Source organism: Mobula birostris, chromosome 20, assembly GCF_030028105.1.
Source record: "Mobula birostris isolate sMobBir1 chromosome 20, sMobBir1.hap1, whole genome shotgun sequence".
NCBI lineage: Eukaryota > Metazoa > Chordata > Chondrichthyes > Myliobatiformes > Myliobatidae > Mobula > Mobula birostris.
Genome location: NC_092389.1, coordinates 752,002 through 765,878, shown reverse-complemented (window position 1 = coordinate 765,878; position 13,877 = coordinate 752,002). Strand labels below are relative to the sequence as shown.

The 13,877-nt window shown below is 42.5% G+C and overlaps 1 protein-coding gene across 5 annotated transcripts in view; it reads right to left on the bottom strand.

Moving 5' to 3' along the window:
* LOC140212721 (E3 ubiquitin-protein ligase DZIP3-like) overlaps positions 1 to 13,877 on the bottom strand; it is a 187,596-nt gene that overhangs the window by 114,819 nt on the left and 58,900 nt on the right. For all 5 annotated transcript variants that reach the window (XM_072283827.1, XM_072283828.1, XM_072283823.1 and 2 more), the window contains 8 exons: positions 11,983 to 12,037; positions 10,804 to 10,963; positions 8,444 to 8,480; positions 8,135 to 8,255; positions 6,581 to 6,623; positions 5,960 to 6,033; positions 4,084 to 4,115; positions 1,671 to 1,720 (listed from right to left, as the gene is read on the bottom strand). In XM_072283827.1, the coding sequence (XP_072139928.1) occupies positions 1,671 to 1,720; positions 4,084 to 4,115; positions 5,960 to 6,033; positions 6,581 to 6,623; positions 8,135 to 8,255; positions 8,444 to 8,480; positions 10,804 to 10,963; positions 11,983 to 12,037 (572 nt within the window). The remainder of the gene's footprint in view (positions 1 to 1,670; positions 1,721 to 4,083; positions 4,116 to 5,959; positions 6,034 to 6,580; positions 6,624 to 8,134; positions 8,256 to 8,443; positions 8,481 to 10,803; positions 10,964 to 11,982; positions 12,038 to 13,877) is intronic.

Genomic DNA, 13,877 nt, shown 5'->3' with positions numbered 1-13,877 from the left:
TTTCTTGTGTTTCAATGTGCTGCTCTTTAGCTACAAAGTAGAAACATAAAATTAATTTTGTGTGCAGATCTCTTAAGGTTTTGAAGATCATAAGACATAGGAGCAGGTTGTACATGCATCGTCCCCTACATCAGTCAATGTGCCCACTTACAGCTTTGAACCAATTTGTAGTCTAGATATCCCAGCAGTAATTCACAATCCAAGAATTAGTGGAACAATCATAGATAAAGAACACAGGGGAGGTGGATTTCACCCTCACACTTCACACACTACTGAGGCAAGTCTCTGTGAGAAAATTAATCAAAGTAAGGGCATCAAAGGTTATGGGGAAAGGCAGGAGTTGAGAGGGAAAATAAATCAGCCATGATGGAAAGGTGGAGCAGAGTCAGTGGGCTAAATGGCCTAATTCTGCTCCTATGTCCTATGGTCTTATTCAGCTCATCAGGTCTGTTCCACCATTCCATAATGGCTGATTTATTATCCCTCTCAACCCCATTCTCCTGCCGCCTCCCTGTAACCTTTCACACCCTGACTAATCAAGAATCTACCAACCTCTGCTTTAAATGTACTCAGTGACTTGGCCTCCACAGCTGTCTGTGGCAATTGATTCCACAGATTCCCCACCCTCTGGCTGAAGAAATTCCTCCACAGCTCTGCTCTAAAGGGACGACCTTCTATCCTGAGGCTGTGCCCCCGGTCCTGGACTCACCCACTATTGGAAGTATCCTTTCCACGTGCATTTCCCACCGGCAAAGGGGCAATAAAAGCACATTTTCGATGGCAGTCGTAAAAACCAAAGGAGTTTTATTAGGGAGAGAGCGAGCCTGTGGTATGTCGAATTACCGGGTGAACAAGTAGTCTTTGGGGTATTGCAAGTCTGTGTCTTTATTGATGCTTTTGCTGCACGCTTGAGTGCTCCGTGGGGGGCGCCGATGCTTTTTTTTGCTGGTGGGGTGGGGAGGGGAGATCATTGCTTTGCTGCTGCTTACACATGGGTGGGGGGGGCACTTTGGGTTTCTAACATTTAACTGTCATTCATTCTTTCGGGCACTCCTCTGTTTTCGTAGATGTTTGCAAAGAAAAGGAATTTCAGGATGTATATCCCTGACATTAAATGAAACCTTTGATGGGGAAAATGCATCTTTACTCAGTGTTCTGATGAAACCAGTGATGAATGGAATCAAATTAACTGGAAACGTACAAAAGTGCATTTGATCTATAGATATAAAAGAAAACTTTACAAAGAAAGGACAGGGCAGTGGACAGTCTTTCATAGGGCCAGATAGGCAATTTGTGGCTGAATGGCCTCATTGAGCTGTAGGATTCCATCTGCAGGCCCCAGGATGTGAAGAACGAAGAGTCTGAAATACCTGGTATGGGTTTTATCATTCTGCACACTCAAAGCAACCAACACTTCCTTCTATTTTAATGGCGCTAATTTGATGCTTAGAGCTATGGAGCTTAAACAGACGGATAGAGAAACACACAAACAAAATACTGGAGGAACTCAGCAAGTCAGGGAAAATGTTGACTCTTTACTCCCCTAAATAGTACTGCTTGACCTGCCGAGTTCCTCTAGCACTTTGTGTGTGTGTTACCCTGGATTTCCAACATCTGCAGAATCTTTAATGTTTATGCGATGGATAGAGATAGGCTTTGGATCTACTTACCTGCACTTTTTGGTTCTGATATTTTCCTGGAACTATTTTCTTCTTCATATCTAAAGTATGGAGATATGTGAGGGTTAGTAAGTTACTTTAACTGTTTTATTTGCTTCAGCAACCTTTCCTCCTTCATCTTATCAATTGGTACCAATTTACAGCCAGGTTCCTGTGGCACAGTACTTCATGTCCAAGACAAGACTAGATGAAGAGGCTCCAACAGACAGTGTGCCCAATCCACACAAACTGTTGGAGAAACTCAGCAAGTGAGACAACATCTACAGACGGGAATAAACAGTTGACATTTTGGGCAAAGACCTTTCATCAGGACTGATGAAACATCGACTCTTTATTCCCTTACATAGATGCTGCCTGGCCTGCTGAGTGTTTTCTACATTTACAGATGAGGGGTCTCAGCCAGATATGTTGACTGTTTATTTCTCTCCAGAGATGCTACCCAACCTGCTGATTTCCTCCAGCATTTCGTGTGTGTTACTCAAGAGGATTTGATGACCAACTAAATTTCTAGACAGTCACATTTTATTCCATATTTCCTGGTTTGATCAGTTGGTAAATAACTCAGGGGATGTGCCAGGTAAATACAGAGTTCACACAACAGTGGAGCTGCTGCTAATTCAGGGCCTCTACAAAAGCGAGCACAAAGTAAGGGCAGCATGGTAACGTAGTGACTAGCATAATGCTTTACAGCACCAGTGACCTGGGTCCAATTCCCACTATTGTCTGTAAGGATTCTGTACATTCTCCCCAAGCGTGTATGGAATTCCTCTGGGTGCTCCGGTTTCTTCCCACATTCCAAAGGCATACTGATTAGGGTTAGTGAGTTGTGGGCACGCTAGGAAGCGTGGTGACAATTGTGGACTGCCCCCAGAACATCTTCAGACTGTGTCGGCTGTTGACACAAACAACTTATTATTAATTTTTTTTCTCTCTCTCTATCCTTTTTCTCCCTCTGTCCCTCTCACTATACTCCTTGCCCATCCTCTGGTGCTCCCCTCCCCCTTTTCCTTCTCCCTGGGCCTCCTGTCCCATGATCCTCTCATATCCCTTTTGCCAATCACCTGTCCAGCTCTTGGCTCCATCCCTCCCCCTCCTGTCTTCTCCTATCATTTCGGATCTCCCCCTCCCACTTTCAAATCTCTTACTAGCTCTTCTCTCAGTTAGTCCTGACGAAGGGTCTCGGCCCAAAACGTCGACTGTACCTCTTCCTAGAGATGCTGCCTAGCCTGCTGCGTTCACCAGCAACTTTGATGTGTGTTGCTTGAATTTCCAGCATCTGCAGAATTCCTCGTGTGAATTCATTTCACTGTATGTTTTGATATTTTGATATACGTATGACAAATAAAATTAATCTTTAAATTTAAAGCTCTCCCAATCTGCCAGCTAAAATACCTAGGATCATAAGATACTGAAACAAGATGTGAGCAGAGCTCAGCGCATCACAGCAATCAGCCTCCCCTCCGCCGAATGTCTTCACTTCCTGTTGCCTTGTTAAAACAGCCAACACAGACCCCAGCCATTCTCTCTTCTTCCCACTCCCATCAGGCAAAAGATTCAAAAACCTGAAAGCACGTCCCACCAGGCTCAAGGACAGTTTCTATCCCACTGTTATAAAGACTATTCACTGGACCCCTTGTAGCACAAGATGGACATTTGACCTCGCAATCTACTTCATCACAACCTTGCATCTTATTACCTTCCTGCAATACCCTTTCTTTGTTACTGCAACATTTTATTCCGCATTCTGTTATTGTATTCCCTTGTTCTACCTCAGTGTACTTCTGTACTGAATTGATCTGTATGGATGGCATGCAAAACAAAGTTTTTCCCTGTACTTGTGACAATAACAGAGAATTTACCAAAATAACAAGAGGTCCAAATGCTGCCAACCGTAGAGAATGTGACTCTCTAAAAACTGCAAATATTGAATCACAATCAGGTTTATTATCACTGATATGACATGAAAAGTGTTGTTTTGTGGCAGCAGTCAGTGTAATACACAAAAATTACTCTAAATTATAATGTGTATAAAAATAAATAAGTAGTGGAAAAAGAAAACAATAAAATGAGGTAGCGTTCATGGGCCATTCAGAAATCTGATGGCGGAGGGAAAGAAGCTGTTCCTAAAATGTTGAGTGTGTGCCTTCAGGCTCCTGTACCTCCTCACTGATGTCAGTAATAAGAGAGCATGTCCAGTGATAAGGGTTCTTAAAGTCAGGAAAGAAGGTCACAGAGAGATAAATACTAGGTCAGGCAACTGAGAGTAACCCAGGATTCATGGTTACGAGCACTGGGAATCTGCTAGACCAGCTCTTGTGGGCAGGAGAGCTGGTGAACTGTGGAAGGGTGGAAGGAATCCGGTTATAATTCATTAACACATTGGAGGTTTTCAACTTCTACTTACTGTTCATTAGAATCTGGACGAACATCTTCACACTAAACAAAAAAACATGAAAAGAATGTTGAGCACTTATTTGATATATTTTTTACAATGAGGTCACAGCATTTCTGCAGATAAGGACAGAAGGGTATTTTGTTCACCTTTAATGACCCTAAATTCCCCTTCTATTACAACTATATAATTTGAAACGGATATCCCCAAGCTTAGTGTTCACAGCACATCTCATGTGCTCCTTGTTCATTGTACAAAACTTCCTGATATCAGTCTGTTAACATGATGCTTTACAGCACCACCAATCAGGATTCAATGCCTGCTACTGTCTGTAAGGAGTTTGTATGATCTCTGTATGACCGTATGGCTTTCCGAGGGTGCTCTGGTTTGCTCTCACATCCTAAAGACGCACAGGGTAGGATTAGTAAGTTGTGGCCATGCTATGTTGGCGCTAGAAGCGTAGTGAAACTTGCGGGCTGCCCCCAGCACATCCTCAGACTGTGTTGGTCATTGGCTCAAACGGTACATTTCACTGTATGTTTCCATGTACATGTGAAAAACAAAGCTAATTTAATCTTTAATCTTAGATTTCTTTTCTTTTGCTCGGAGTCTGCATTGTCTTTCATTTCAATTGAAGAATCAAGATTCAAGTTTATTTATCACATGTACATCAAAACATACAGTAACAATCAAAACACCCGTGGATGTGCTGGGGCAGCCTGCAAGTGTTGCCACACATTCCTGGATCTAAATCCAGATTTGCTTTATAAAAGATGATTTAGATTGCAACCCCTAAAGGGTTAAAAAGGGAAGAATATTTGAACTGCAAAGTTCACCTCATTTCTCCTTCCACAGGAACTGTCTAAGCTGCTGAGATTTTATTTCCAATTTCCAGCACTGGAAGTTTTTGACTTTCAGCTTTCAACATCCACTTGTCCTGAAAGATGAATGCCTCTGCTTTTTTTTTAAAAAAGAAATTCACAGGCGTGCAGTCAGCATTTCATAACCTTTAATGGATGGTTTGAGAGCCTTTTCAAAGTTAAGTCTCAGCCACATTGTTGTGGACTAGAGCAGCAAAGGGTTTTGCCCAAACATCAGTGAGACAATGAGTTTTTAAACTTACAATCACTGTTACTGTAACTCAGAATAGTGGGGTGTTATTTTAGAACGGAGATGAGGAGGAATTTCTTTACCCTCAGACTGGTGAATTTATGGAATTCTTTGCCACAGGCAGCTGTGGAGGCCAAGTCTGTATGCATATTTAAGGCAGAGGCTGATAGATTCTTGATTGATCAGGGCATGAAGGGATATGGGGAGAAGGCAGGAGATTGGGGCTGAGAGGAAAATTGAATCAGATGAAATGGTGGAGCAGATTCAATGGGCCAAATGGCCTAATTCTGCTCCTATATCTTATGGTCTTAATTGGTCACATGGTAGTAATTGGGTGGCACAGGCTCACTGGGCCGAAAGAGTCTGTTACCACGCTGTACCTTTAAATAAAATAAACATAGAACATAGAAAACGTAGAAAACCTACAACACAATACAGGCCCTTCAGCCCACAATGCTGTGCTGAACATGTACTTACTTTAGAAATTACATCATGTTACCTATAACCCTCTATTTTTATAAGCTCCATGTACCTATCCAGGAGAATGTTAATAGACCTATCATATCTGCCTCAACCACCTTCACCGGCAGCCCATTCCACGCACTCACCACTCTCCTGAGTAAAAAACTTACCCCTGACATCTCCTCTGTACCTACTTCCAAGCACCCTAAAACTGCCCTCTCGTGTTAGCCATATAAAATATGGCAAATTTTCCCAACTTTAACATTGATAAGGGTGGAAAAGGGGGAAAAGGGGAGAACAAAGAGGAAGATTTTACCGAGTTTGTCTTTTCAGTCTTGGGAGCCGACTTCTGACTTTCAATACTTGTGTCAGATTCTTCAGGGAGCTCATCTGGAACAAACATATCAATATAGGCATGACTGTACACAACAACACTTGTAGGTGTGAGGACAATGTGGTCATTTTCTTTGGAAGGAGATTTAAGGGAGGATTTAGAGTCACAGACTTATGCAGCACAAAAACAGGCCCTTCAGCCCAACATGGCAATACTGATCAAGTTGTCTACCTGAGCTAGTCCCATGTGCCTGTGTTTGGCCCACATCCCATTAAACCTTTCCTAATCATAAGACCATAAGATATAGGAGCAGAGAAGCATCACAAAATGTCTTTTAAATTTAATAATTGTACCAACCTCTACCACTTCCTCTAGCAGTTCATCCCATAGATCCACTAACCCCACACCCCACCCCACCAACCTGAGGAAAGGACTGTGACCATCCACCTTATGTACTCCGCTCATGTATTTGTCACCCCTCAACCTCCATTACCTCAGGGGAAAAAGTCCCAACCTATCCAGTCTCTCCTTACAACTCAAACCATCCATCAGACCAGAAGAAATAGGAAAAGAATTAGAGAAATGCCTTCTGTTCTGACTCACCGAAAACCTTGCAGTTCTTTTCAATCGGGTTCTCCCAAGCTGCCTGGAAAAAAAATCAAGAATGTACGTTAATCTTTCTCTTCAATGCTGCTTCATTCTCTCTGCCACAGAGAATTTTTGGTCTTAAGGCTTTTAATTTTCAAACAGCATTGTTTATTCTCTTTCACCACCCTCCTATCTGACCTCAGTTCATTGTCCCCACTTCCATCGGAACAGAGTTAAGCAGAGTTGACCTCAATCAAGGGAGATGTTAGCAGAGATAAGCAGAGGTAAACCAGAATTGCATGTGACTTCATGTAGGGAAATTAAATGATTTGGAACATGCAGAATCAGGTTTAATATCACTGACATATATCATGAAATTTGTATATGTTTATTGTCCTAAAACATTGAGTGTGTGTCTTCAAGCTCCTGTACCTCCTCTCTGATGGTAACAATGAGAAGAGGGCTTGTCCTGGGTGATGGGGGTCCTTGAAGGTGGATGCAGAGTTTTTGAGGCATCACCTTTTGAAGGTGTCCTTGATGCTGGTGAGGCTAGTGTCCATGATGAAGCTGGCTGAGTTTACAACCCTCCGCAGCTTTTTCCCAATCCTGTGCAAAGTGTAGTGTATAGCTAAAGACTATTTCAGCACCAGCAACCCAGATTCAATTCTGACGCTGTCTGTAAGGAGTTTGTACATTCTCCCTGTGACTGCATGGGATTCCTCTAGGTGCTCCCGTTTCCTCCCAAAGACATACGAGTTAGGAGATTAATTAGTAACATGAACAAACATTGGCATAATTGGGCAGCATGGGCCGAAGGGATGGAACAGCTTCTTACTGTGTTGTATATCTAAATAAAATTTTTTAAAAATAAGAATTTTTCTTGAATGGTAGTCATTGCCCTTGAATGTAGCTTGGTATGGACCTCCAGTGGAAGGTGTAGATGGAGTGTCATGATCTAAAGCTTCAAGATATCCATCCATATTATCGATGGAATGTATGTAACTACTTCCACTGGTTTGGATGTTTGGGAAGAGAGGGCAAAATCTGGGTAACAGGGTCAGAACTTACTATGATTCCACTGGGAAACAGGTTGAGACTCATCAGCAGTAATAGAGAGCTTTCTTCGACGAATAGCTTAAGATTTTTAGAATTAACTTTATTTGTTACACGTACATCAAAACATACAGTGAAATATACAGATAACAGTTGCGTCAATGACCAACACAGACCGAGGACATGCTGGGGACAGCCTGCAAGTGTTACTACGTTTCTGGTGCAAACACAGCATGCCCACAACTCACTAACCCTAACCCGTAGGCCTTTGGAATGTGGGAGGAAACTCGAGCACCCAGAGGAAGCTCACAAGCCACAGGAGAACGTACAATCTCCTTACAGACAGCAGAGGAAATTGAATCCTAAATTGCTGGTGCTGTGATACATTGCATGAACCTCTATCGTACTGTGCCACCCTGTTCTTGAGCCTAGGATTTTTTTTTTTTAAATTAACTGAGGGTATTAAACCACATTTTCCACCCGCTAATTAGGACCCTGTCAATTCCCACAACTCACCTGGAATTTCTCCCCTCTGGCATTGCCGGCAGACCCTTCACCTTCAAAAGACTCTATGCCTGTATCTGAACCTGGCCTGGGCACTGAGTTGTCATCGCCACCGACAACCATTGCTTTTTTACTGAAAAGAACCAGATGGAAAAAGTTAAGACAGGGCTGTGGGAGAGCCAGAGGGAAGGTAATCACTTACCCACTCACACCATTGTTACAGAATTCCTAATGGGTTATATGACAAAATAGACGAATTGCTCCATTTTAAAGTTGTCTTTACCCTCTCTAAAAAATGGAGAATGATTCAGGTTCACTTACCAGGAACTGTGCTCCTCTTGTGTTGTTTCCCAGTTATCTGAGGGAATGGAACAACAAAATAGAGTCATAAAGTGATACAGGCCCTTCAGCCCAACCAGTCCATGCCCACCCAGCTAGTCCCAATTTCCTCCGTTCGGCCCAAACCCCTTGAAACAAGCCCCTCCATGTACCTGTCTAAGTGCCTCTTAAACCAGGAGTCCCCAACCTTTTTTGCACCGTGGACCGGTTCAATATTGACAATATTCTTGCGGACCGGCTGACCCGGGGAAGGGTTGTTAATCACGACTGGAATATTGGTGATAAGTCAACTATAAGTCACTTATAAGTGGCTAATACACTCAATTTTGTTTCTAAAGGGGTTTGTCTAACGAATTTAATATTAATCACACAGCGCATATTTTCCTCGCATGAACGTAGTGATAAGTCAATTACAACAATGGTCCCAAACCTCCAGGCCGCGAAGAATGAGGGTTTCCAGACCAGTTCGGCTGAAGGCTACTCTGAAATTCAGTCTAACTCCGCCAACATGTTACTTGTCCCTTCAACTTCCACTTCCTTCCCAAGAGTGAGCAATACAAAAAAAACACAACAGATATTTGGAATCTACACTTCTCCTATCCATAAGGCATGGGAGCAGAATAAGGCCATTCAGCCCATCAAGCCTGCTCTACCATTCCATCATGGCTGATTTATTTTCCCTCTCAACTGCATTCTCCTGCCTTCTCCCAGTATCCTTTGATGCCCTAATCAAGAACCTATCAACCTCTGCTTTAAATATACCCAATGACTTGCCTCCACAGCCGTCTGTGGCAATGAATTCCACAGATTCACCACCCCTTTGGCTGAAGAAATTCCTCCTCATCCCTGTTCCAAAGGGATGCTCCTCTGTTCTGGGTCTGTGCCCTCTGGTCCCAGACTCCCCCACTATAGGAAACATCCTCTCCACATCCACTCTATCTAGACCTTTCAATATTTGATAGATTTCAATGAGATTCCTCCTCATTCAAGTACAGGCCCAGAGCCAAATGCTCCTCATACATTAACCCTTTCATTCCTGGCATCTGCCACCTGCTGCAATCAGGAAGGAGGTACAGGAGCCTCAGTTCTCACACTACCAGGTTCAGGAACAGTTATTACCCCTCAACCATCAGGTTCCTGAACCAGAGCATTCTGACTGGCTGCATCACTGTCCAGTATGGGGTGGGGGTGGGGGGGGGGGGATCGATGTAAGCTGCAGAGAGTTCTGAAATTAGTCAGCTCCATCATGGGTACTCTGTAATTTCCAGGACACCTTCAAGGAGCAAAGCCTCAAAAAGGCAGCGTCCATTATTAAGGACCCCCATCACCCAGGACATGCCCTCTTCTCATTGTTACCGTCAGGAAGGAGATACAGGAGCCTGAAGGCTCACACTCAGTGATTCAGGAACAGCTTCTTCCCCTCTGCCATCTAATTTCTAAATGGACACTGAACCCATAAACACTATCTCACTACTTTTTTTATTACTGATTTTGCACTACTTCTTTTAACTTAACTATTTGACCTACATACATATTTTTATCTATTTATATACACACACACACGTGCACACATATATATATACACACACACATATTTACTGTAAATCAATTTCCATCCCCCCCCCATATTTACAATGTATCACATTATACTGCCACCATAATGTTAGCAAATTTCACAACATATGTCGGTGATATTAAACTTGATTCTGATTTAGTGGGGATAACTCCATTTAATTTATCTTGCACCATCACTGAAATGCTCCCACAACCAATGGACTCACTTTCAAGGACTCTTTATCTCATGTTCTCAATATTTATTGCTTTTTTTTCTATTTTACATTTGCACAGTTTGCTGTCTTTTGCATATTGGTTGTCTGTCTGCCCTGTTGGGTGTGGTCTTTCATTGACTCTATTATGGTTCTTGGATTTACTTAGTATGCCTGCAAGAAAATGAATCTCAGGGTTATATAAGGCGACATACATGTACTTTGATCAGAAACTTACTTTGAACTTTGAATTATCCTCATGAACCTCCTCTGAACCCTTGCCAATGCCTACATTGCTCAGATAAGTGGCCCAAAACTGCTCACAATACTCCAAGTGCAGTCTGACCAATGCCTTATAAAGCCTCAGTGTTACATCCTTGCTTTTGTATATTGGTCCTCTCAAAATAAATGCTAACATTGCATTCACCTTCCTTACTGCTGACTCAACCTGCAAGATAATGTTCAGGGAATCCTGCACAAGGACTCCCAAGTCTCTCTGCACCATCCTAACACACACCCTGTGCAACGCACCAAATTAATAGAGGACATTGTGGCGATCACAGAGAAGTCAATTACCTTTTTTCTTAATTTCTTCCTGAATTTCACTTCGTTGTTCCTGCAGTACAGTGATGTCACTGCCTCCGACCAGACACAGGTCAATGCCTCTCCTGTTCACTACCAAAGCATAGTCCGGGTAGCCTGCTGACAAGAGACCTTTAGCACAGAAGTAATGGCCCTGGAGAGAGCAGAACAAGGTATCAAAGCAAGCATGTCACTGTGGGAGAGGAGGAAAGGGACTGATGTCCAAACGACAAAACACTTTCAGCATTAGGAACATTTAGGGACTCTTAGTCCTCTTGGACAACCATGTGCCTAAGGGTTAGATTGACCTTAGAGTAGATTAAAGGGCTAACACAACATTATGGGCCAAAAGACCTGTACTGTTCTATGTAATGACATAGATAGAGTGGACAACCAGCATCTTTTTTTTCCAGGGTGGCAATGACCAATACCAGAGGACATCCACTTAAGGTGAGGGGAGGGGGAAATGTCGACTCAGACCATGACAGGCCTGTGTTGGGCATTTTCATGCCTTACAAGGCACAGATTAGAAGTCTGTGTGGGGCGCCACTCCTCGCACAGACACTAGAGCAATGTGTGGTTAAGTGCCTTGCTCAAGGACACAAACATGCTGCCACAGCTGAGGCTCGAACTAGCAACCTTCAGATCACTAGACGAACGCCTTAACCACTTGGCCACGTGCCCAACCCTACTCACTTAAGGTGAGTAGAGGAAAATTTAAGGGAGATCTCACAGGCAGAGAGTGGTGAGTTCCCGGTAGAGGCTGATATAATAGGGCTATTTAGATATGCACATGGATGTTAGGAAAATGGAGGTTTATGGGCTGTGTCGGAGAGAAGGGTTTGATTGAGCGTGACGTAGATTTATATAGATTGGCACAAAATTGCGGGCCAAAGGGCCCGAACCGTTCTAATTATGCAGGGTCACCACGGTAGAGCAACAGAACAATATTATATGTAGATAGGTTTCCGCTGACGCATTAGGAACTTCCTGCAATTTTCCAGTAAAGGAGAAATCCAGAAAACTTAGCATAAACAGAAGTTGAAAAATAGATTCCCCAAAATTACTAAATTAATAAAATATTCCCAAAACAATCTCTGAAGACAAGGCATGACAAGATTGAAAACTAGATGAATGGTGGTTTGAACATAAGTCTTTCATAAGATCACTTGCCTTGAAATAATCTGGCTTCAGGACCGTGGCTCTGATGCTGTCCAAGATGGCAGTTCTACAGAAGAGAAAAAGAAAATTACTTGGACTTCTCTGATATTGCCCGCCCGCTCCCAGAACAACTCCAGAAAAGGTAAGATATTCAGGAACTTCTTTAAACTGTTCTTCTAATGTCTTCCAGTCAAGATACTGCCGAGCTGTGAAATCCATCCAGCTTGTGGTTCAGACTTATAGCGGTGCGAGGAAGTTTCTAAACCCTGTCGAATTTTATATATTTCTGCATAAATATGATCTAAAATGTAATCAGATCTTCACACAAGTCCTAAAAATAGATAAAGGGAACCCTATTAAATAAAGAACACAAAAACATTATCCTTATTCATTTATTTATTGAGAAAAATGATCCAATATTACATGTATTTGTTGGAAAAAGTATGCGAACCTTTGCTTTCAGTAACTGGTGTGACCAAGGTAACTTCAACCAAACGTTTCTGGTAACTGTTGCTCAGTCCTGCACATCAGCTTGGAGGAATTCTAGACTATTCCTCCTTACAAAACTGCTTCAACTCTGGGATGTTGGTGGGCTTCCTTGCATGAACTGCTTGTACAACATTTCTATAGGATTATGGTCAGGACTCTGTGACTGGGTCATTCCAAAACACAAATTTCCTTCTTTTTAAATCTTTCTGTTGTTGATTTACTGTTGTTTTTCAGATCATTGTCTAGTTTCGTCATCCAACTTCTATTAAGTTTCAGGTGATGGACTGCTGCTCTGACATTCTAATGTAAAATGTCTTGATTCAATTTTGAATTCATTGTTCCCTCAACGATTGCAAGCTGTCCAAGCCATGAGGCAGCAAATCAGGCCCAAACCATGATGCTCCTTCCACCGTACTTCACAGCTGGAATGCGATTTTGGTGCTGGTGTGCAGCACCTTTTTTTCTCCAGACATAGCAATGTGCAATTCTGCCAAAAAGTTCAACTTTTGTCTCACCTGTCCACAGATCATTGCCCCAGAATCGTCGTAGAACATCCAGGTGGTCTTCTGCTAATTTGAGATGTGCAGCGATGTTGTTTTTATTTGGAGAGCAGCGGTTTCCTCTGTGGTGTCCTTCCAAGAACACCATTCTTGTTCAGTATTTTTCTTATAGTGGACACATGAACAGAGACTTTAGCAAGTTCTAGAGGTTTAGCATGTCAACAAATACACAAAAATTTCTATAGTTGTACCATGGAGAGCATTCTGACAGGCTGCATTACTGTCTGGTATGCAGGGGCTATTGCACAGGACCGAAAGAAGCTGCAGAAAGTTGTAAATCTATTCAGCTCCATCTTGGGTACTAGCCTACAAAGTACCCAACATCTTTAGGGAGCGGTGTCTTAGAAAGGCAGCGTCCATTATTAAGGACCTCCAGCACCCAGGGAATGCCCTTTTCTCACTGTTACCATCAGGTAGGAGGTACAGAAGCCTGAAGGCACACGCTCAGCGATTCAGGAACAGCTTCTTCCTTTCTGCCATTCAATTCCTAAATGGACATTGAATCTTTGGACACTACCTCATTTTTTAAAAAATATACAGTATTTCTGTTTTTGCACTTTTTTAAAAAATCTATTCAATATAAGTAATTAATTTACTTGTTTATTATTATTATGCTTTATTTTATTTTTTTTTTCTGTCTGCTACATTTGTATTGCATTGAACTGCTGCTGGTGAGTTAACATACTTCACGTCACATGCTGGTGATAATAAACCTGATTCTGATTTAGAGATTTCTGCAGGTCTTTTACTGTTACCCTTGGGTTCTTTATCACCTCCTTCAACATTGCACGTTGTGCTCTTGGTGTGATCTTTACAGGATGCTCACTCCGAAGGAGAGCAGCAACAGTACTGAATTTC